Source organism: Hibiscus syriacus, unplaced genomic scaffold (genome assembly GCF_006381635.1).
Source record: "Hibiscus syriacus cultivar Baekdansim isolate YM2019G1 unplaced genomic scaffold, ASM638163v2 tig00111234_pilon, whole genome shotgun sequence".
Taxonomy (NCBI): domain Eukaryota; kingdom Viridiplantae; phylum Streptophyta; class Magnoliopsida; order Malvales; family Malvaceae; genus Hibiscus; species Hibiscus syriacus.
This window is the reverse complement of record NW_024063028.1, coordinates 856,544-880,561: the sequence shown is the minus strand read 5'-3', so window position 1 is coordinate 880,561 and position 24,018 is coordinate 856,544. Positions and strand designations below refer to the sequence as shown.

Here is a 24,018-nt window from a genome sequence, read left to right as displayed (position 1 = left end):
GACAAGAGCAAAAGCAACTGGAAGAATGTTGCGATTGCCATCTTGGACAACTGTCAATAATAAAACTTTCTTGTATTTTCCATACAAGAAACTCCCGTCGATTTGGACCAAAGGGTTGCAGTATTTTTACAATATTAACGCACTGTGGGTAAGTCCAAAAACCCGATAGAATTGGCATCGATCGAGGAGAACTTGATCATTATGGTATGCATAAGAGGTTTCGAAGTCCACAATTTCCTAGGATTCAACCTCCGCACCAGCCTAAACCAGCCTGGAAGTTCGTTGTAAGATGCATCCCATTCGCCATAAAGTTTGACGATGGCATTTTGTTTTGCCAACCAAGCTTTTTTTATAGGAGATAGTGTACTCATACTGCGATTGTATAGCTGAAATCAACACAACAACAGCTATATGAGAGCTTGCTTTTACCATGGGCATGATGGCTTGGCATATCACTTCAGAGTCCAAGTTGGGATGATCTTGGTTAACCCCTTCAACACAACATGTGTGAGGACCGTTGTATACTGTTAGTTCACATCTGTTGTTTTTCCTCTTCCTTTTTGATACGCGAACCATCCAATTACATCCGTTTTCTCGTCGGGCACAATAGCGTACATATTTTTCTGTCGTGGAGCGGTCGACTCTCGATTGAACTGAATTACGGATATTGTAATTTTTTATAGCCATCATCATTTCTTCTTTGCTTGAAAACTCCATGCCTAAATATAACTCACCATTATTTATTGATGAGTAGTATCCATAGTCACCGAGATGAGGCATATCCGCAAATTCTGGCCCATACATTGCACCATAATCAGGTTCATACATGTGTGTTGGAGGGTCTATTTGTGTCACATTTACTGGAACTTCATCCACATCATCTTCATCATCGGAGTTGAATTGCGGTGATTCTGGGTGAATGAATAGTCCAGTCTCAGCACCATCCGCACCAGGCTCACGAAGCAGTTCTTCTGGTGGAGATGATGGTTCCTCCATGCTATCCACATTTAGGTCGAAGAACCTACTACTTGGACGCCTTCCCCTTGAACTGGAAGACATATCGACATTCAGATCGAAAAAGCTCGCAGTCGAATGCCTCCCCCTGGAGCTTGAAGCCATCGTGTCAAATGAAAACTGTACATATGGTTGCGTCGATGATATCTCTATATTAAGGTCAAACAAATTTGCAGATGAATGCCTTCCCCTTGAACTGGACGCGATGTTGCCATACAGATTGTTCGTCGACCCACCTCGGTACATATCTCAAGGAGTTGCGGATAAATGTCTCCACATTATGACATTAAAAATCATTACACATTACTGTCGTCGGGCTGTCAACTTGATCAACTTGTTCAGCCAGCCCATAGTGGGAGCTTAATGATTGACCCCGAAAGGCATGCACTTGAATAAAATTTGCATACATTTCAATATCGGCGTCTGAATAATTACTTTGAGCTTCAACCATCATTTCAACATCATCATTGTTCAAAAGTTCGAACGCTGTATAAGTTAATGACAACAATGATGTTGGAAATCTGTACTGTAACGACGATATTCTTCTACTACTTCCAACATTAATCTTCCTCGAAATCTTCGTTATCAGCTCCTCAAGAGTTATGTTTCTCTTCAATGATATTTTAACACGCTCATTTGATACGAAAACAACATCGATTTCATCTTCTCGAATTTAACCATCATAATAAACAATAGCAGTAGTTCGCGTCATTCTTTGAGTTTAAAAGTGCGGCAATATTTTATCTGCAAAAAAAACAACTAAAACAATGCTGATTAAATAAATAATATATTAACGAAAATATAACAAAATAAAATTTGTACACATAAACGTAAATAATTTAAATAATATAATTTTATATTATTACTTGTACCGCAAGATTATTTCGACGTATATTCATGCTTTCTAATTTTACAAACACAGAAATTAATTGACAACAATTAGTATAATATTTTTTCAAATAATCATAATAAACAATAAATATAATAAAAAAATTATCACAAAATTATCTTATAACGAAAAATCGAACGAACTTCTGAATAAAATATGAGAAAATTGTCATAATTATTGATTCGTTGACGGAATTGTTGTATTAATATATAAGTTGAGAAGAGAGATATGAGGAGATATGAGAAACTTAATCGGGGAGAAGGGTATTTATAACCGGGAAAGCCTTATATAATTATATCAGTTAAAGATATGGCGCGACTCCTGCCCCGCGTTATATATAAATCAGAATTAAAGGTAAGGCGCGACATCTGCCCTGCGCTATACCCTTACGTGGCGTAAGACGCCCCATAGGCCGCGCTTTACACACGTATATCCCATATTAACATAAGGCGAATTTCAGAGGCGCCTTTCCCTACGTGACGTCAAATCAACATGTAGCGCGGTCCAAGGGACGCAGTTTACTGCTAAAGGTGTTAGATCAAAAAATATAATCTGACCGATATTAGATCAATAAATATACCTGTCACCAGTAACTTTTCGAGAAAAACGCCTAATTTGTCGCTGAGAGAGTAGATTTGTTCAACATAATCTATCCCTGTTACCAGTGTTGATGACGGGTAAAAATATGTACATGGCCCAGCCATTGACGAAGACCCAGTACCTGCTTTTTCACAATGGTCATCAAGTAGCCAAAAAGCAAAAGGTTTCTTCTCTTTAGCCTCATCTTTTTGTTCTAACCTTTTACAAGCTTTATGATTTTTTTTAGATGAAAGAACACTCATGGATTGCTTGAGCCCCATATTAGACATTGGAACCTGCTTGTGGCATTGTAGTGCCAGACATGTGGCCTACATACACCATCTGGAAGAAAATCTGCTCAGCTTGCAAGCCGGATGTGAAGTACTCAACCACCGCCGACGCGATGTGCGGGCTAAGGTGGAAGCCCTCGAACAGCAACAACGACTGAGACGCACGGAGGACGTGGCGCTATGGCTGACACTTGCAGAAGCCATGCTCGGAGAAGTGAACATAATTATTCAACAAGGCGACGATGAACTTCGAAACAAATGTGTTGGAGATTGCTGCCCCAGGAACCTGAAGTCCACCTACAAGATCGGGAAACGAGTCGTTAAGAAGATGGATTCCGTGAAGGAGCTTCTGAATAAGGCGGAGCGTTTCTACTCAGAATCCGCCATTGTTTTTAAGCCACCACGTAACAGTCTTCTAATGCCTGAGTGGCCATTGGAGAACACTGTTGGCTTAGACTCTGCGGTTGACAAGGTATGGGAAGCAATTGAGAATGAAAATGTTAGAATCATTAGATTATGTGGACAAGGCGGTGTTGGGAAGACGACCCTTTTGAAGAAAGTTTGCAATGAATTCCATAGGAGAAGCCATGATTTTGATGTTGTCATTTGGGCCATGGTGCCTACAGGAGAGGGTTACATACAGAAAATTCAAGAGTTGATTAGGAAGAAACTGGACATACCTGATGAGATATGGAACCAGTCAGGCGAGGACGAGAAAGGGGCTGAGATATTTAGAGTTTTGAAACGCAACAAGTTTGTGTTTTTACTGGACAATGTATGGGAACCCTTTGATCTCATAAGACTCGGCATCAAACTGTCCGGTTATCGGAACCAGTCCAAAGTAATATTCACAACCCGATCACTGCGGTTGTACTTAAACTTTTTCAGCACAGCTCATGAGACGATTGAAGTCAAGTGTTTACCACCAGAGGAGGCATTGAGTTTGTTTAGGATGACTGTAGGCGTAAGTGTTCTAAGTAGCGATGCTGATCTCTCGGAGTTGGCGAATACGTGTGCTAGGAAATGTAGAGGGTTGCCACTTGCTCTCCTCACTTTTGCAAGAGCAATGGCTGGTTTAGACAATCCCCGACAATGGCGTCATACAATCGAGCTGTTACATTCTCATCCATCAGAGATTGCAGGAATGGGAGGTCATGTGTTTCCTCTTCTCAAGTTTAGCTATGATAACTTGAAAGAAGCCAAAGAACAAAACTGCTTTCTGTATTGTTCTCTATTCCCTGAGGACTATAACATTAGGATCGATGAACTTATCGATCTATGGGTAGGAGAAGGTTTCTTACATGGTCAAATCCATGTGATCGTGGAGGATTTATAGTCGATGCTTTAAAGTCTGCTTATTTACTTGAAACTGACGAGTCTAAGCAATGTGTTAGAATGCATGACATATTCCGTCACATGGCCCTGTGGTTGGCCCGGGATCAAGGAAGAAATAAGAACAAGGTTTTGGTCGCTAAAAGCGGAAGGCTTACCGATCGAGAACTCCGAAAATGGGAAGTGGCAAACTGGATTTCCTTGTTTGGTTGTATCATTACCAAAGTGAACATAAGTCGCTCACCATCTTGCCCTTATCTTACAACTTTGCTCTTAAGAGATGGAGAGATAATATCTTTTCCGGACAGATTCTTCGATTCTATGCCGGTTTTGAAAGTTTTGGATTTGTCAGGTAACAGAAGCTTAGTTGAGTTACCTTCCAATATTGGAAATGCGAAAACTTTGAAATATCTTAATTTGTCATTGACAAGCCTAGAAAAGTTGCCTACTGACCTTGGAAATTTGAGAAACCTCAGGTGTTTGCTGTTAGATTATACTATGAATCTTAAATGGATACCAAAGGAGGTGATATCTAATCTTTTACTTTTGCAAGTTTATAGTAAAATCAATGGAGTCGATGAGCACTTCAGTTCGGTGGAAAGTATGCCTTACGACGAAATCGACTTTTTAGAAGCTTTGGAGTGTTTGAATCACATAAACAAAATATGTATCACCATATTCTGTGCCCCTTCCCTGGAAAAAATTCTGCAATCCTACATTTTAAGGAGTTGCATTAGGAAATTAACAGTCATGGAATGCAATGGCTTGATTTCGCTACATTTTACAGAAGAGGTAAGCAATCTCGAAAGTCTTGAGATATTTCGTTGCAGTTCACTCAAAGAGTTCAAAGTATCAGTAGGCTGTAAGGTTGGCAACCTTAGTAAGGTAAGCATAGGAGTTTGCCCTCTGTTGTTGAACCTTAATGCCCTTGCTTATGCTAGAAACCTCGAGATTCTTAAAATTTTCGACTGTGAGGCGCTTAAGGAAGTTACAAGTGAGAAATGGCATTCCCCCGGTTGAAAACCGTTTATTTGACTCGCCTGCTAAATCTGAAACGCATTTGTCCATCGTCAAGTTGCTTTCCTTCTCTGTTGGAGATTGAAGTATCCAAGTGCCAATTGTTGAGGCTACTTCCGTTTGACTTGGGAAGTGCAAATCTATTGCAGAAAATTATAGGAGAAATAGAGTGGTGGAATGATTTGATTTGGGATGATGAAGCTGTTAAGCATGTTTGTTGCTCGAAATTCGTATCCACCCCATCCGAGCTCATACAAAATCTATATCCCCCTCGTCCTGCTCCTGTTCCTCCTATTCCTGCTGATCCTATTCTTGCTGCTTCTCTTCATCTTATCGTGCTTATCTTCCTCGTCCTCATCCTGAGACTCCTGCTGTCATATCATCACAAGATTTGGATGTTATTAAAGTTATCAGTAAAGGTTATAGTTCAACTGTGCAATTGGTTCAACACAAATGGACTGGCCAACTTTTTGCATTAAAGGTAATATAGCCTATTCCATCTAAGAACATGGTTTAAGGAATAACTTCTGTTCTGTCAACAATATTTCCACAACTTTACATGTATCACCTCAATGGTAATGAAGTTAAATGTTTTAGCTCCATATGTAAGTTTTGAGTTCTAACACAGCATTCTTATAACAGATCATTGAAATGGATATTGAGGAGTCTGTTCTCAGCCAAATTGCAAGAAAATGGAGATCGATTCAGTCGTCTCGATGTCCATTTGTTGTTGTTCATTATTCGTCTTCCTATAAGGATGGTGTCATGTCAAACATCTTGGAGTATATGGATGGTGGATCCCTTGCAGACTTTCTGAAGAAGGTTAAATCGATTCCAGAACCCTATCTTGCCGCAATCTGTAAACAGGTCGGTACGTTTGAACATCAAATTAATTATAGGTTGTTCTTAGATGTGTTCTGATTGGCAATTTGAAATTCTTCTCTTTAATGCAGACGCTCAAGGGCTTGATTTATCTTCATCACGAAGTACATGTTATCCATCGAGACATAAAGCCATCGAAGTTGTTAATAAATCACAGGGGGGAAGTTAAGATCACCGACTTCGGCGAGAGTGCAGAACTGATAAGTTACGTAGGACTAGCCAACAAAAGAGCCAACACTTTTGTTGGCACATACAACTATATGTCTGTAAGTAATTTGTGGTGTCTGTATTTTACTTGTTCAGAGCTCATTAGCTTTTTAATTTCTGCTATTTGTTTCTTTTGTAGCCTGAGAGAATTTGTGGAAGCAGTTATGGTGTCGACGCCGACATTTGGAGCTTGGGGATAGTGTTGCTCGAGTGTGCAACCGGCAAATTCCCATATTCGCCGCCGGAGCATGCGGAAGAATGGACGAGCTTTTTTGAACTTATGGAACATATTGTTGAAGGACCAGCACCTTGTGTACCTTCAGATCAATTTTCGCCAGAGTTCTGCTCTTTTATTTCTGCATGGTAAGGATTATGGTTTAATGCATGTGAAACGGATTTATATGTCATATTTGCACCATAACAAGTTATTGAGTTTCATTACCTTGACTTTATGGAATTGCTTGAACTTGTGTGTTCATGAAGCTAAGCTATTGTTTCTTTTACCAATTACAGCCTCCAGAAAGACCCAAAGGAAAGAAAGTCTGCTCCTGAACTACTGGTAAGTAAATATCGGCATCGATTTGTGGCCTGGTCCCTATTGTTGTTAAGTCAATGGATACCGATAGAGCCTTAACATATACGCTTTTCGATCTGAATCCAGGAACTGCCGTTCGTGAAGATGTACGACGATGTGGAAGTGGACCTCTCATCCTACTTCAGCAGTGCAGGTGCACAACGATATTCAAACTTTTCGATTTAAAATCATTAAAGAAAATTCTTGTTTTTTGGGTCTTTTTTTGTTGAGAATTGACATTCCTACATTTGATGTTTTTCCAATTTTGGTTGAAATTACATTGAAGCATCTTCATTGATGTAGATTATGGAGTTGTTGGGATGCTCCATGTCGGGATTCTGTGTGAAAACCTTGAAAGATCACTTGAATTTTATCAGAATATTTTAGGTATGTATTCCATTTTCTACACTGATTAAATATTTATTTGTTTTTCGTATGAAAGAAGAGATTTAGAAACTGAGCATCTGCTTCTGAATGTTTAGGTCTTCAAATAAATGAGGCTAGGCCTCATGATAAGCTTCCATATAGAGGTGCTTGGTTGTGGGTAGGTTCTGAGATGATTCATTTGATGGAACTTCCGAATCCAGACCCTTTAACTGGAAGACCCGAACATGGAGGCCGTGACCGTCATGCTTGTATTTCAATTCGAGATGTATCTAAGCTGCAAGCAATCCTTGACAAAGCTGGTAAGATCCTTTTGCGTTTATTCCAGGGTCATCCATGTATCTCATTGCATGTTAATTTGCATGGTATCTTTTAGTTTCTAGCTTTCTAATAGCACATTTCTCATGTAGCTCTGTAAGTCACAAACGGAGGAGGATATCTTATTGTGCTATTGTTGCATATTGATATTGCAGGTATTCCTTACACTCTTAGCCGATCCGGGAGGCCGGCAATTTTTACACGAGATCCAGATGCAAATGCTCTAGAATTCACACAAGTTTGACGCCTGAGATGTTTTAGCATTCAAAACTGGATTTCTTCAAAGATAATATCTCAAGTCCCTTTTTCTCTCTGGATCCAGATCATGTATATAATAATAGAAAATGCCAAGGATTTATATTCTGAATTATATTCTAAGACAGCTTAAGAAATGAAAAAATCTTTATACTAGAGTGTCTTCTTTCATGCATACACAAAGTGATGTGCAAATCTAGTTGTAGACATCACCCTGTGCCCACATTTTTTTCTATGTATTCCTATTTGATTTCTTCAGTTGCAGGGAATGGATGGATGGTTATTTTTCATCTTGGAACAATGTCTTGTAACTTCCTCGAAAAGGAATCATGGCATGCAACCTGCTTAATATAATATACTAGATAATGTCACCTGTGACTTCCAGTCGTATAGGCAGTGCGTAGTGTGTGATTTGGAGTCAATACGGAATGCTGAAGCTGATGCTTTGTAACGGTGATATGTTGTGTTTCTTGATCCATGCCTTCATTGCTCTTGTGCTCATACGTAAAACCATCGGCAACAATGTGATGGATGTCCCTCAGATTGCTGCCGATGGTTTTACATATGCAGGATCGTGCTTAAGCTTAAATCAGTTATGCTGACAGTTTTCAACCTGAAGGATTGGACAGAAGTGTGTCGGAGCATATGCATTGTACATTTCGAACTTTAATCTTCCATCTGCAACATTGACAAGTCTTTCGAGAATCGGTAGAATCTGTGTGCCTAGATCAGATCTGTCCCTGCATCTAAGCTTTGAACATTTCAGTGCTATTCGAGCTAATTCTTCTGTCTGAGCACTCTTCAGGACAGTATTAGGTGCCATAGGACCCTTCAGCTTCCTATACTACACATTGCTGAAGAATATTCCATAGCCATTAAAAGTTTACATATGCATCTGAAAACTAGCTCCACAGTATTTCCTGTACAAAAAACAATTTTAGTGTTGCATGGAGCTGGGACAGAGGATATTGCTGGAATGACGTGGATCAATACGAAACAATCAGTTTTCAAATTATCCGCCGCCCATCAAACGGTGCGTCTGTTACCGTTTCCTCCCTTGAAGGCAATCTCAATGGTGGTCGTCTTCGCGGAGAACCTCCGTGCTGGCAGTAGCCATGCTCATGTCCTGTCGTTCAAACTTAGAACTTCGCGATTTTGCGCTTCTAAAAACCTGTTGCAGCTAGCGTTGACGACAGGCCATTTCGACTTTATATTTACTATCCTCTGTGACTATTAAAATTGTCCTTTATTTATATCTATATTTTTAAAAAGCCTTATGGATTAACGACTGATATAATAAGATTAGACATTGTCTCTTAAACAAAAAACTTGAGTTCTAATGTTATAAATGAAACAAATTAGGTCATGAGGGTCATCCTTGTAATAAACTTAAACTATACTTAACTCTTATTAGTCTACTAATAAATTAGATACAAATGATTATACCAACTAGCTTATACACATATAGGAAATGTGGAACCCAACTTATTCAACTTCACATATTGGAAATCTGTAACCTACCTTACTGAACTTCAGAGTCCAAGCAGATACTTTGCCAATGAATTGCAGGTTGACGAGTATCAATTGATTCATATACATACGTATACATATGTAATATTAGTCGTAAAAAATCATGAAAAATGACATAATGAATAATCATTAAGAAAACTTCATAAGAAACTAGCCAACAATAAGTTGATGATGCACTTTAAAAAAATGATAAATACAATATAGGGGAGGAAGTGAGAGAGTTACGTGACAGAAGAGAGCAAGCACATAAAGCTTCAAGCACGAGCCTCTCATGCTAGACACAACTCTGTGTGCTCCCTCTCTTCTGTCACCTTCCTTCACTCACAATTACCAACCTGTCCTCTTCTTTTGTATATGTATGTATGCATTTGCAGCACGGCAGCTCCAGTTTGCTAGATTACCTCGTCTTATCGTCATCACGGTTTTGCTAAACTAAAGCTGCAAGTTTAGTCTATTGCAGGAGCTGAGAATCTTTGTTCCTTTTTGAGTGCAAAGAAAATGATGAGAGGCTGTAGGGCATTTATAGAAGGTGAAAACAACTGCCAAGTGGTGGTTATGTACGAGATGACATCGTGGATACGAGGTTATAGAAATTTATTAACAATGGTTAGGAGTTAATTTCAATGGTTTCGACTTAATTTCAATGGTTTCAAAATTTTTAATGGATTAAAATACAATTAAATCATAAAAGTTATGGTGGGTCATGCCCCTTTTCACCTCACGTGTTTCCGTTACTGTTTATTAAGAGTCCGTTTATTTAATGTAAAACAAATTAAAGAAAATGATTTTTTATAAAATGATTTACATTCATTGAAAAACAATTTTTGAAAATCATTTTACGATGTTTAGATGGTGTTGTGTAAATCATTTTTCACTTGTTAATAAATATTTCACAGACTATTTATTATAAATATTTAATGCAATAAATAATATAATTAAAAATATTATTAAAGCATTAAAAGTATAATATTATATTATTAAAACTATTAATAAATATGTTTTTAATAATTAATATATTTATTAAAATAGTATTTAAATAATATATTAATATTAAATAATAAAATAATATTATTTTAAACTTTTATGTTTTGAAGTGAAAAGTTCATGAAACGTTTTACGAAAAATTAAACCGTAAGTTATATTTACATAAAATGTAAAGGAAAATTTGTTGACCAATAAAATAAATTACAATGACTTTCTATTTTCCACCAATAATACTAGAAAAAAAGAAAATAGTTCTCGGAAAAACAATTACCGGGAAACAAGTAAACCCTAACTATTTAAATCTAAAATTTTACGAAACGAAAGCTAATATATAGAAGCACGAAGATAACCTTCCCAACCGATTATCAAATACAAATACACACTAATGGTAGACCGAAACGTAGAACAATAAGATACTGACTACATTTGTTTTTATCACTAATACGTTCCTCGTAGCAAGGGATGATGGTCTGTTCAACCAGAATTCATTCCACTTCTATTGGTAATTACCTCATTGGTAAATGCAAACAATAACATTCTTTCTTTGTTTACTGATCAACGTATTTACTTTACAAGATTTTGGATGATGATTGGGCACTTAATGACAAGTATATTATCGTTTATAATTAATTACGGTTGAACATATTCGACGAATTCATGGTTCCAATCAAATCAAGGCTCGGCCAACTGTTTTTGTGAATGTTAATGGCTCGTCGATTAAGGAATATGGTTTGAGTAATGGCTGTCTTTGTTACACAAAGAAATCCAGGAAGAAGAAGAATAAAAATCCACCCCTTTACAAAATGGTCAACCAATGTGAGGTGGACAAACTCTAAGCTTATCCAAAGATTTACAATGGCACAAAACAAAAAGTAGCAAAAAGGGAAATATGCTTTTTATGTTAAACAAAAATTATGTGTTGGATTTGCTAATCATTCACGTTATGGATACCAAAATCTTTCTGGAATGTTAAAGCACATCTCACGATGATTTGGTACCTTTTAATAGAATGGGTATTCAGAATTGAATACTTATAATATTACAAATTATTAATATTATAAATTAAAGCATAAATAATTCTTATAAATTTTTTATCGAAATATTATGTTGTAAAATTTTGTAAATAAAAATGTACACTTATAGATCGAGAGTGATATTTTAATAATTGAATAAAAGAAAACCATTTAGAAAGTCAATAAAAAGGGGCGAATGCCGTGTTTTTTCCACTAAAAAAACAATGGTGACAAAAGGCCATTGATCACCCACGTTCGAAACTATTCCGTACATTGGAGGTGAATTATATTTTAATTTTATAAACAGTTTACAAAATAAAAATAAATAAATTCAGTTTCATAATAATTTGTCGGTTTTTTTCTGAAAAATCACCGGTGATCGGTATATTTATTAATATAATATCGGTCAGACTATATTTTTTGATCTAACACCTTTAGCAGTAAAGCGCGCCCCCTGCACCGCGTTATATGATAATTTGGTGTCACGTGGGGTAAGGCGCGCCCCCTGAAGCGCGCCTTATGCTGACATAGCTACACGTGGATGCGGAGTAGGTGTGTAATTACACCTAAGGCGCGGGGCAGGGGCCGTGTCTTCCCTGTGAATCTGACACATGTCAGTAAGGCGCGGCCCCTGCGACGCGCCTTAGGTGTGATTACACAACCACCCCCGACTTTAATATCCCCAAACCTCCCTATAAATACCTTCATCCTCAATCACTTTCATCACAACAAATTCTCTAAACGTCTCTCAAATACTCTTATAATCTATTCTAAGGTATATTTTATTATATTTTTAATATTTTGTACTTAATTTATTTAAATATTTAATTTATTTAATATTTTACTTATTTAATTTTTTTGCAGATATAAAATGGCAGACGATCTACTTCGCTTGGATGCAAATCATATATCTCGACACTTTGCTGATACGGTAACATTTTAATGTTTTAATTTAATTTAAACTATTAGTAATAATTTGTTGATTTATTTAATGCATGATTATTAGATTAAGAATTAATTTTTGTAATTTATTTAATTTTAGGAGAAGAACCGTGTATTAAATCATTTTATTAGGAATTTTAAGTTAGTGATACATAGCCGTGTCTTACTGTATTTAGTAGAGGCTGGATTCAGTTACATAGGTAGATATCAGGGTCACTGTAAGATAGAGCCAGACCTGATTTATGCCTTAGTAGAGCGGTGGAGGCCGGAGACCCACACATTCCATCTTCCGTGCGGAGAGTGCACAATTACACTTGAGGATGTTTCTATGCACCTGAGGCTTCCAGTGGATGGAGATGTGATATCGGGGATCGCGCATGGTTCCTGGACTGCTTTGTGTCGGGATAATCTAGGACGTGTTCCAAAAAATTTTAATGGTGGTCGGATACCGTTAAATTGGTTAGATGCCAATTTTCGTCATTTGAGCGAGGACGCGTCTGAGGATGAAGTTAAAATGTATGCACGGGCATACATACTGCAACTGATAGGAAAGTTGTTGATGCCGGACAAATTGCACAACCAAGTTCACTGTATGTGGTTGCGACACCTTGGCGACTTTCATCTGGTCGGATCACTCAGTTGGGGCTCGACAGTTTTGGCTTTCCTGTACAAAGAGATGTGTCGAGCCATTGACTACAGGCGTAATGTTATCGGCGGATGTCTCCTGCTGCTGCAGTCTTGGGCATGGTATCGATTGTCCTTTTTATGTCCCGTTGTCAAGAACCCATTCGTATTTCCACTACTATTGAGGTAATTGTAAAACTGATTTCGTATATAATCATTTTATGACTATAATAAATTTTTCCTCGAATAGGTGGTCCACTGATAGGAAAAATCATCAGGAGCTACCTGATGATTTAGAAAAAAATAGGGTGCTCATCGATCAGCAGGCTGGCACACAGATATGAATTTTAATGTTTAAAAATCGATTATAGTTATATAATTAGATTATTATTTTAATAAAAATTATATATATTTGTTTTAGTTTGAATGAGTGGCATATTCTACTGATGATGTGAGGGCGGTGATCCCACCTGAGTTGAGGGGCTCATCAGATGTTTGGATGGCGATGGTCCCTTTGATTTGTTATGCGACCGTCGAGTGGCACTTCACTGATCGCGTGCTCCGGCAATTTGGTTGTTTTCAACCAATTCCAGAAGCACCTCGCAATATGGATGAGTTGCATAGCACATATAGACGCAGCAAGATAGATACAGATTGGTGGTGATGCATCATGCGTGGGTCGTGTGGGAGGATCGACATCGACACCTTCCCGTAGAGAGCCCATTTTTATGACCTCTTAATGGTTGTTGAGGGTATTTTGAGTGGTTCAACAGTAACGAGAAACTGTTTCTGCTTCCCGATGATGCACAAGGGCAGACCTTTTCGCGACGTCGACAGAGACGTTCACCGACACAGCACCATCATCCCCCGACTTGTGGACGGAGAGCAGGTGCTTCTGGTTCATCCTCAACTACACCAGCAGTACCTTCACAGGAGCCACCGCAACCATATATGATGCCGCCACCGCCTTTCCACTACCAGATGTCGCCGTCGCCATTCCCTTACCCAATGCCGCACCACCACCATCACATGGTTTATGACCCCGCCGCCGCCACCGTCACAGTGACCCCTCCTGGAGGCTATTATGGGTTTATTTTCAGATCTGACTTGGGGTTCATATACTGGATATTTGGCTAGTTCAACCTCATCACCCATGGCCGCAACACAGACACCTCCTGTACAGTTTTCACACTCAGCGATGTCTGGGTTTAATGAGTTTTCCCAGTTTTCACAGGTCGGTGGGATAGTCAGTCATACACCTCCAGGGTTCTTATTCTATGGAGGCGCTTCATCGTCATCAGCTCCTCATGTACCTACTCAGGACGATGACGACGACGACGATGATGGTGATGACAGCGAGGAGTCACAACCAGTGATACGAAGAAATCCTCCTCGAGACCGATAGCCACCACCATCGGAACACATTCGCGTCGCAGGCATCGATAGATTTTGTTTTTTATTATATTTATATTTAGTTTATTGAACTTTTTAATTGTAATTTTTTATTATTTCTCATTTAATACTTACTTTATTTTGTTAAATTTGTTGAACTTTTTTTAATGTATTTAAGTTAATTTTGTTTATTATCATTTAATATCAGTTATTGTAATTTGGTTATCATTTACCATTTAATACTTATTGTAAGTTTGTTGTATTTAAAATTATTTTGAAATACCAAACTGTTATCAGTTTGATAAAATATAATGATTGTGTTCGATAACTTTCTTAAGTTTGTCACTTATTATCTCTTTTATTATAATCACATATAACGCAAACGTTCAATCTCGTATTATTGTATCGTTTTTTTAATCTTCATCAGCGATTATCGAATGACATTAACTTGAAGTAAATGCAAATTGAAGTACAAGAATTATTATTTGATAAACAAATACAACATTTCCTTATCAATTGTTACTTGATGGCAACAAAAGTGGACATGTTTTTCTAGTGTGTCATGGGTTTCTACAATGCTCACATCTTCTGTCTTGTCTAGATCTTTCTCGAATATCCATATCGCAATAAATTCGATTGGATTTTGGACGACCACGCTCCCTCAATAAACTCAGATTTGGTACAATCGGAAGCCAATCTTGAACCTCACCAGGGTCTTTATCATTACCTATAGGGGGAAACTCAAATTCGTATACCTTAAAAACTTCAGATAGTAGGTATATGGGATCCACAAATTGGTTATAGTCTTGACGTGTATGCGAGCAAGTTGCTATCACATGAGAGCATGGATATTTCAGAGCTTGAAAAAACCCGCAGTCACACGTTCTGTCCCTTAGATTACTCATAACGACACAGCTTCAATCCCTTGAAGAGGTCGCGACAACTCTGTGACATGAAACATTTCATGCCTTCTAGAGAAGCTTGTTACAAACATTCCATTTGATGCAGAAATTTTTTTATATATCTGCAACTAATCTAGGGTGATAGACATGACCGCCTAGCATCCAGGTTCGAGCTTGTCCCCCGAGCTTCGCAAAAGGCCCCAAAAGAAATATGTAGTCTTTACCAAAGCCGCTACTGGTAAGTGACGTGCACCCTTTAAGGCCGAATTGATTGTCTCTGCCAAGTAGTCGTCATGTGTCCATATCGATATCCACCATCATATGCGTTCGTCCACATTCTTTATCGATAAGGCTGATGTAATCGTATCCTTCCTCGTCTTCGCCCGCAAATCTTGAAGCATTGATTCAAACGTTCGAGGAGTAATTGTAACCTGATCAAAAAATGTATAACTTACTAACTTGCTTTCTTTGCAAAATTAAAATGATCGAAAGAAAACAAACTACATCAGTTTCACTTACCCATGCACACAATTAATTGACGTCATCATTCTTCTTACCTTCCTGGTAGTTCGCAGCAATTGGTGCGGAGACAATACCTATGTTGGACAAAGGGTGGTTGCCACATTGGACCAAAAGCAACTGGAAGAATGTTGCGATTGCCATCTTGGACAACTGTCAATAATAAAACTTTCTTGTATTTTCCATACAAGAAACTCCCGTCGATTGGACCAAAGGGTTGCAGTATTTGACAATATTAACGCACTGTGGGTAAGTCCAAAAACCCGATAGAATTGGCATCGATCGAGAACTGATCATTATGGTATGCATAAGAGGTTTCGAAGTCCACAATTTCCTAGGATTCAACCTCCGCACCAGCCTAAACCAGCCTGGAAGTTCGTTGTAAGATGCATCCCATTCGCCATGAAGTTTGACGATGGCATTTTGTTTTGCCAACCAAGCTTTTTTATAGGAGATAGTGTACTCATATTGCGATTGTATAGCTGAAATCAACACAGCAACAGCTATATGAGAGCTTGCTTTTACCATGAGCATGATGGCTTGGCATATCACTTCAGAGTCCAAGTTGGGATGATCTTGGTTAACCCTTCAACACAACATGTGTGAGGACCGTTGTATACTGTTAGTTCCATCTGTTGTTTTTCCTCTTCCTTTTTGATACGCGAACCATCCAATTACATCCGTTTTCTCGTCGGGCACAAATACATATTTTCTGTCGTGGAGCGGTCGACTCTCGATTGAACTGAATTACGGATATTGTAATTTTTATAGCCATCATCTTTCTTTGCTTGAAAACTCCATGCCTAAATATAACTCACCATTATTTATTGATGAGTATATCCATAGTCACCGAATGAGGCATATCCGCAAATTCTGGCCCATACATTGCACCATAATCAGTTCATACATGTGTGTTGGAGGGTATTTGTGTCACATTTACTGGAACTTCATCCACATCATCTTCATCATCGGAGTTGAATTGCGGTGATTCTGGGTGAATGAATAGTCCAGTCTCAGCATCATCCGCACCAGGCTCAAGAAGCGGTTCTTCTGGTGGAGATGATGGTTACTTCATGCTATCCACATTTAGGTCGAAGAACCTACTACTTGGACGCCTTCCCCTTGAACTGGAAGACATATCGACATTCAGATCGAAAAAGCTCGCAGTCGAATGCCTCCCCCTGGAGCTTGAAGCCATCGTGTCAAATGAAAACTGCACATATGGTTGCGTCGATGATATCTCTATATTAAGGTCAAACAGATTTGCAGATGAATGCCTTCCCCTTGAATGGACGCGATGTTGCCATACGGATTGTTCGTCGACCCACCTCGGTACATATCTCAAGGAGTTGCGGATAAATGTCTCCACATTATGACATTAAAAATCATTACACATTACTGTCGTCGGGCTGTCAACTTGATCAACTTGTTCAGCCAGCCCATAGTGGGAGCTTAATGATTGACCCCGAAAGGCACACTTGAATAAATTTGCATACATTTCAATATCGGCGTCTGAATAATTACTTTGAGCTTCAACCATCATTTCAACATCATCATTGTTCAAAAGTTCGAACGCTGTATAAGTTAATGACAACAATGATGTTGGAAATTGTACTGTAACGACGATATTCTTCTACTACTTCCAACATAATCTTCCTCGAATCTTCGTTATCAGCTCCTCAAGAGTTATGTTTCTCTTCAATGATATTTTAACACGCTCATTTGATACGAAAACAATCGTTTCATCTTCTCGAATTTAACCATCATAATAAACAATAGCAGTAGTTCGCGTCATTCTTTGAGTTTAAAAGTGCGGCAATATTATCTGCAAAAAAAAAACTAAAACAATGCTGATTAAATAAATAATATATTAACGAAATATAACAAAATAAAATTTGTACACATAAACGTAAATAATTTAAATAATATAATTTTATTATTACTTGTACCGCAAGATTATTTCGACGTATATTCATGCTTTCTAATTTTACAAACACAGAAATTAATTGACAACTTAGTATAATATTTTTTAAATAATCATAATAAACAATAAATATAATAAAAAAATTTATCACAAAATTATCTTATAACGAAAAATCGAACGAACTTCTGAATAAAATATGAGAAAATTGTCATAATTATTGATTCGTTGACGGAATGTTGTATTAATATAAGTTGAGAGAGAGATATGAGGAGATTGAGAAACTTAATCGGGGAGAAGGGTATTTATAACCGGGAAAGCCTTATATAATTATATCAGTTAAAGTATGCGCGGACTCCTGCCCCGCGTTATATAAATCAGAATTAAAGGTAAGGCGCGACATCTGCCCTGCGCTATACCTTACGTGGCGTAAGGCGCCCCATAGGCCGCGCTTTACACATATATCCCATATTAACATAAGGCGAATTTCAGAGGCGTCTTTCTACGTGACGTCAAATCAACATGTAGCGGTACAAGGGACAGTTTACTGCTAAGGGTGTTAATCAAAAAATATAATCTGACCGATATTAGATAATAAATATACCTGTCACCAGTAACTTTTCGAGAAAAACGCCTAATTTGTCGCTGAGAGAGTTTGTTCAACATAATCTATCCCTGTTACCAGTGTTGATGACGGGTAAAAATATGTACATGGCCCAGCCATTGACGAAGACCCAGTACCTGCTTTTTCACAATGGTCATCAAGTAGCCAAAAAGCAAAAGGTTTCTTCTCTTTAGCCTCATCTTTTTGTTCTAACCTTTTACAAGCTTTATGATTTTTTTTAGATGAAAGAACACTCATGGATTGCTTGAGCCCCATATTAGACATTGGAACCTGCTTGTGGCATTGTAGTGCCAGACATGTGGCCTACATACACCATCTGGAAGAAAATCTGCTCAGCTTGCAAGCCGGAAGTGAAGTACTCGACCACCGCCGACGCGATGTGCGGCTAAGGTGGAAGCCCTCGAACAGCAACAACGACTGAGACGCACGGAGGACGTGGCGCTATGGCTGACACTTGCAGAAGCCATGCTCGGAGAAGTGAACATAATTATTCAACAAGGCGACGATGAACTTCGAAACAAATGTGTTGGAGATTGCTGCCCCAGGAACCTGAAGTCCACCTACAAGATCGGGAAACGAGTCGTTAAGAAGATGGATTCCGTGAAGGAGCTTCTGAATAAGGCGGAGCGTTTCTACTCAGAATCCGCCATTGTTTTTAAGCCACCACGTAACAGTCTTCTAATGCCTGAGTGGCCATTGGAGAACACTGTTGGCTTAGACTCTGCGGTTGACAAGGTATGGGAAGCAATTGAGAATGAAAATGTTAGAATCATTAGATTATGTGGACAAGGCGGTGTTGGGAAGACGACCCTTTTGAAGAAAGTTTGCAATGAATTCCATAGGAGAAGCCATGATTTTGATGTTGTCATTTGGGCCATGGTGCCTACAGGAGAGGGTTACATACAGAAAATTCAAGAGTTGATTAGGAAGAAACTGGACATACCTGATGAGATATGGAACCAGTCAGGCGAGGACGAGAAAGGGGCTGAGATATTTAGAGTTTTGAAACGCAACAAGTTTGTGTTTTTACTGGACAATGTATGGGAACCCTTTGATCTCATAAGACTCGGCATCAAACTGTCCGGTTATCGGAACCAGTCCAAAGTAATATTCACAACCCGATCACTGCGGTTGTACTTAAACTTTTTCAGCACAGCTCATGAGACGATTGAAGTCAAGTGTTTACCACCAGAGGAGGCATTGAGTTTGTTTAGGATGACTGTAGGCGAAAGTGTTCTAAGTAGCGATGCTGATCTCTCGGAGTTGGCGGATACGTGTGCTAGGAAATGTAGAGGGTTGCCACTTGCTCTCCTCACTTTTGCAAGAGCAATGGCTGGTTTAGACAATCCCCGACAATGGCGTCATACAATCGAGCTGTTACACTCATCCATCAGAGATTGCAGGAATGGGAGGTCATGTGTTTCCTCTTCTCAAGTTTAGCTATGATAACTTGAAAGAAGCCAAAGAACAAAACTGCTTTCTGTATTGTTCTCTATTCCCTGAGGACTATAACATTAGGATCGATGAACTTATCGATCTATGGGTAGGAGAAGGTTTCTTACATGGATCAAATCCATGTGATCGTGGAGGATTTATAGTCGATGCTTTAAAGTCTGCTTATTTACTTGAAACTGACGAGTCTAAGCAATGTGTTAGAATGCATGACATATTCCGTCACATGGCCCTGTGGTTGGCCCGGGATCAAGGAAGAAAGAAGAACAAGGTTTTGGTCGCTAAAAGCGGAAGGCTTACCGATCGAGAACTCCGAAAATGGGAAGTGGCAAACTGGATTTCCTTGTTTGGTTGTATCATTACCAAAGTGAACATAAGTCGCTCACCATCTTGCCCTTATCTTACAACTTTGCTCTTAAGAGATGGAGAGATAATATCTTTTCCGGACAGATTCTTCGATTCTATGCCGGTTTTGAAAGTTTTGGATTTGTCAGGTAACAGAAGCTTAGTTGAGTTACCTTCCAATATTGGAAATGCGAAAACTTTGAAATATCTTAATTTGTCATTGACAAGCCTAGAAAAATTGCCTACTGACCTTGGAAATTTGAGAAACCTCAGGTGTTTGCTGTTAGATTATACTATGAATCTTAAATGGATACCAAAGGAGGTGATATCTAATCTTTTACTTTTGCAAGTTTATAGTAAAATCAATGGAGTCGATGAGCACTTCAGTTCGGTGGAAAGTATGCCTTACGAGAAATCGACTTTTTAGAAGCTTTGGAGTGTTTGAATCACATAAACAAAATATGTATCACCATATTCTGTGCCCCTTCCCTGGAAAAAATTCTGCAATCCTACATTTTAAGGAGTTGCATTAGGAAATTAACAGTCATAGAATGCAATGGCTTGATTTCGCTACATTTTACAGAAGAGGTAAGCAATCTCGAAAGTCTTGAGATATTTCGTTGCAGTTCACTCAAAGAGTTCAAAGTATCAGTAGGCTGTAAGGTTGGCAACCTTAGTAAGGTAAGCATAGGAGTTTGCCCTCTGTTGTTGAACCTTAATGCCCTTGCTTATGCTAGAAACCTCGAGATTCTTAAAATTTTCGACTGTGAGGCGCTTAAGGAAGTTACAAGTGAGGAAATGGCATTCCCCCGGTTGAAAACCGTTTATTTGACTCGCCTGCTAAATCTGAAACGCATTTGTCCATCGTCAAGTTGCTTTCCTTCTCTGTTGGAGATTGAAGTATCCAAGTGCCAATTGTTGAGGCTACTTCCGTTTGACTTGGGAAGTGCAAATCTATTGCAGAAAATTATAGGAGAAATAGAGTGGTGGAATGATTTGATTTGGGATGATGAAGCTGTTAAGCATGTTTGTTGCTCGAAATTCGTATCCACCCCATCCGAGCTCATACAAAATCTATATCCCCCTCGTCCTGCTCCTGTTCCTCCTATTCCTGCTGATCCTATTCTTGCTGCTTCTCTTCATGCTTATCGTGCTTATCTTCCTCGTCCTCATCCTGAGACTCCTGCTGTCATATCATCACAAGATTTGGATGTTATTAAAGTTATCAGTAAAGGTTATAGTTCAACTGTGCAATTGGTTCAACACAAATGGACTGGCCAACTTTTTGCATTAAAGGTAATATAGCCTATTCCATCTAAGAACATGGTTTAAGGAATAACTTCTGTTCTGTCAACAATATTTCCACAACTTTACATGTATCACCTCAATGGTAATGAAGTTAAATGTTTTAGCTCCATATGTAAGTTTTGAGTTCTAACACAGCATTCTTATAACAGATCATTGAAATGGATATTGAGGAGTCTGTTCTCAGCCAAATTGCAAGAAAATGGAGATCGATTCAGTCGTCTCGATGTCCATTTGTTGTTGTTCATTATTCGTCTTCCTATAAGGATGGTGTCATGTCAAACATCTTGGAGTATATGGATGGTGGATCCCTTGCAGACTTTCTGAAGAAGGTTAAATCGATTCCAGAACCCTATCTTGCCGCAATCTGTAAACAGGTCGGTACGTTTGTGCATCAAATTAATTATAGGTTGTTCTTAGATGTGTTCTGATTGGCAATTTGAAATTCTTCTCTTTAATGCAGACGCTCAAGGGCTTGATTTATCTTCATCACGAAGTACATGTTATCCATCGAGACATAAAGCCATCGAAGTTGTTAATAAATCACAGGGGGGAAGTTAAGATCACCGACTTCGGCGAGAGTGCAGAACTGATAAGTTACTTAGGACTAGCCAACAAAAGAGCCAACACTTTTGTTGGCACATACAACTATATGTCTGTAAGTAATTTGTGGTGTCTGTATTTTACTTGTTCAGAGCTCATTAGCTTTTTAATTTCTGCTATTTGTTTCTTTTGTAGCCTGAGAGAATTTGTGGAAGCAGTTATGGTGTCGACGCCGACATTTGGAGCTTGGGGATAGTGTTGCTCGAGTGTGCAACCGGCAAATTCCCATATTCGCCGCCGGAGCAGGCGGAAGAATGGACGAGCTTTTTTGAACTTATGGAACATATTGTTGAAGGACCAGCACCTTGTGTACCTTCAGATCAATTTTCGCCAGAGTTCTGCTCTTTTATTTCTGCACGGTAAGGATTATGGTTTAATGCATGTGAAACGGATTTATATGTCATATTTGCACCATAACAAGTTATTGAGTTTCATTACCTTGACTTTATGGAATTGCTTGAACTTGTGTGTTCATGAAGCTAAGCTATTGTTTCTTTTACCAATTACAGCCTCCAGAAAGACCCAAAGGAAAGAAAGTCTGCTCCTGAACTACTGGTAAGTAAATATCGGCATCGATTTGTGGCCTGGTCCCTATTGTTGTTAAGTCAATGGATACCGATAGAGCCTTAACATATACGCTTTTCGATCTGAATCCAGGAACTGCCGTTCGTGAAGATGTACGACGATGTGGAAGTGGACCTCTCATCCTACTTCAGCAGTGCAGGTGCACAACGATATTCAAACTTTTCGATTTAAAATCATTAAAGAAAATTCTTGTTTTTTGGGTCTTTTTTTGTTGAGAATTGACATTCCTACATTTGATGTTTTTCCAATTTTGGTTGAAATTACATTGAAGCATCTTCATTGATGTAGATTATGGAGTTGTTGGGATGCTCCATGTCGGGATTCTGTGTGAAAACCTTGAAAGATCACTTGAATTTTATCAGAATATTTTAGGTATGTATTCCATTTTCTACACTGATTAAATATTATTTGTTTTTCGTATGAAAGAAGAGATTTAGAAACTGAGCATCTGCTTCTGAATGTTTAGGTCTTCAAATAAATGAGGCTAGGCCTCATGATAAGCTTCCATATAGAGGTGCTTGGTTGTGGGTAGGTTCTGAGATGATTCATTTGATGGAACTTCCGAATCCAGACCCTTTAACTGGAAGACCCGAACATGGAGGCCGTGACCGTCATGCTTGTATTTCAATTCGAGATGTATCTAAGCTGCAAGCAATCCTTGACAAAGCTGGTAAGATCCTTTTGCGTTTATTCCAGGGTCATCCATGTATCTCATTGCATGTTAATTTGCATGGTATCTTTTAGTTTCTAGCTTTCTAATAGCACATTTCTCATGTAGCTCTGTAAGTCACAAACGGAGGAGGATATCTTATTGTGCTATTGTTGCATATTGATATTGCAGGTATTCCTTACACTCTTAGCCGATCCGGGAGGCCAGCAATTTTTACACGAGATCCAGATGCAAATGCTCTAGAATTCACACAAGTTTGACGCCTGAGATGTTTTAGCATTCAAAACTGGATTTCTTCAAAGATAATATCTCAAGTCCCTTTTCTCTCTGGATCCAGATCATGTATATAATAATAGAAAATGCCAAGGATTTATATTCTGAATTATATTCTAAGACAGCTTAAGAAATGAAAAAATCTTTATACTAGAGTGTCTTCTTTCATGCATACACAAAGTGATGTGCAAAACCACATTTTATGTGCAAATCTAGTTGTAGGCATCACCCTGTGCCCACATTTTCTTCTATGTATTCCTATTTGATTTCTTCGGTTGCAGGGAATGGATTGATGGTTCTTTTTCATCTTGGAACAATGTCTTGTAACTTCCTCGAAAAGTAATCATGGCATGCAACCTGCTTAGTATAATATACTAGATAATGTCACCTGTGACTTCCAGTCGTATATGGCAGTGCGTAGTGTGTGATTTGGAGTCAATACGGAATGCTGAAGCCGATGCTTTGTAACCGGCGATATGTTGTGTTTCTTAATCAATGCCTTCATTGCTCTTGTGCTCATACATAAAACCATCGGCAACAATGTGATGGATGTCCCTGAGATTGCTGCCGATGGTTTTACATATACAGGATC

At 38.6% G+C, this 24,018-nt stretch overlaps 1 protein-coding gene and 1 pseudogene across 1 annotated transcript; both read left to right on the top strand.

The window, feature by feature from the left end:
- The first annotated feature begins 2,710 nt into the window (after positions 1–2,710).
- On the top strand, positions 2,711–7,901 carry LOC120156743 (probable disease resistance protein At5g63020). Its single transcript, XM_039168006.1, is given in 13 exon segments — positions 2,711–4,076; positions 4,079–5,101; positions 5,104–5,422; positions 5,467–5,602; positions 5,764–5,988; positions 6,075–6,269; positions 6,350–6,573; positions 6,724–6,769; positions 6,872–6,938; positions 7,088–7,171; positions 7,267–7,470; positions 7,642–7,830; positions 7,886–7,901. Coding segments are annotated over 12 exon segments (3,945 nt in total). The 5' UTR covers positions 2,711–2,743; the 3' UTR covers positions 7,731–7,830; positions 7,886–7,901.
- A 10,477-nt stretch (positions 7,902–18,378) lies between these two features.
- On the top strand, positions 18,379–23,450 carry LOC120156745 (annotated as a pseudogene).
- The last annotated feature ends 568 nt before the right edge of the window (positions 23,451–24,018 follow it).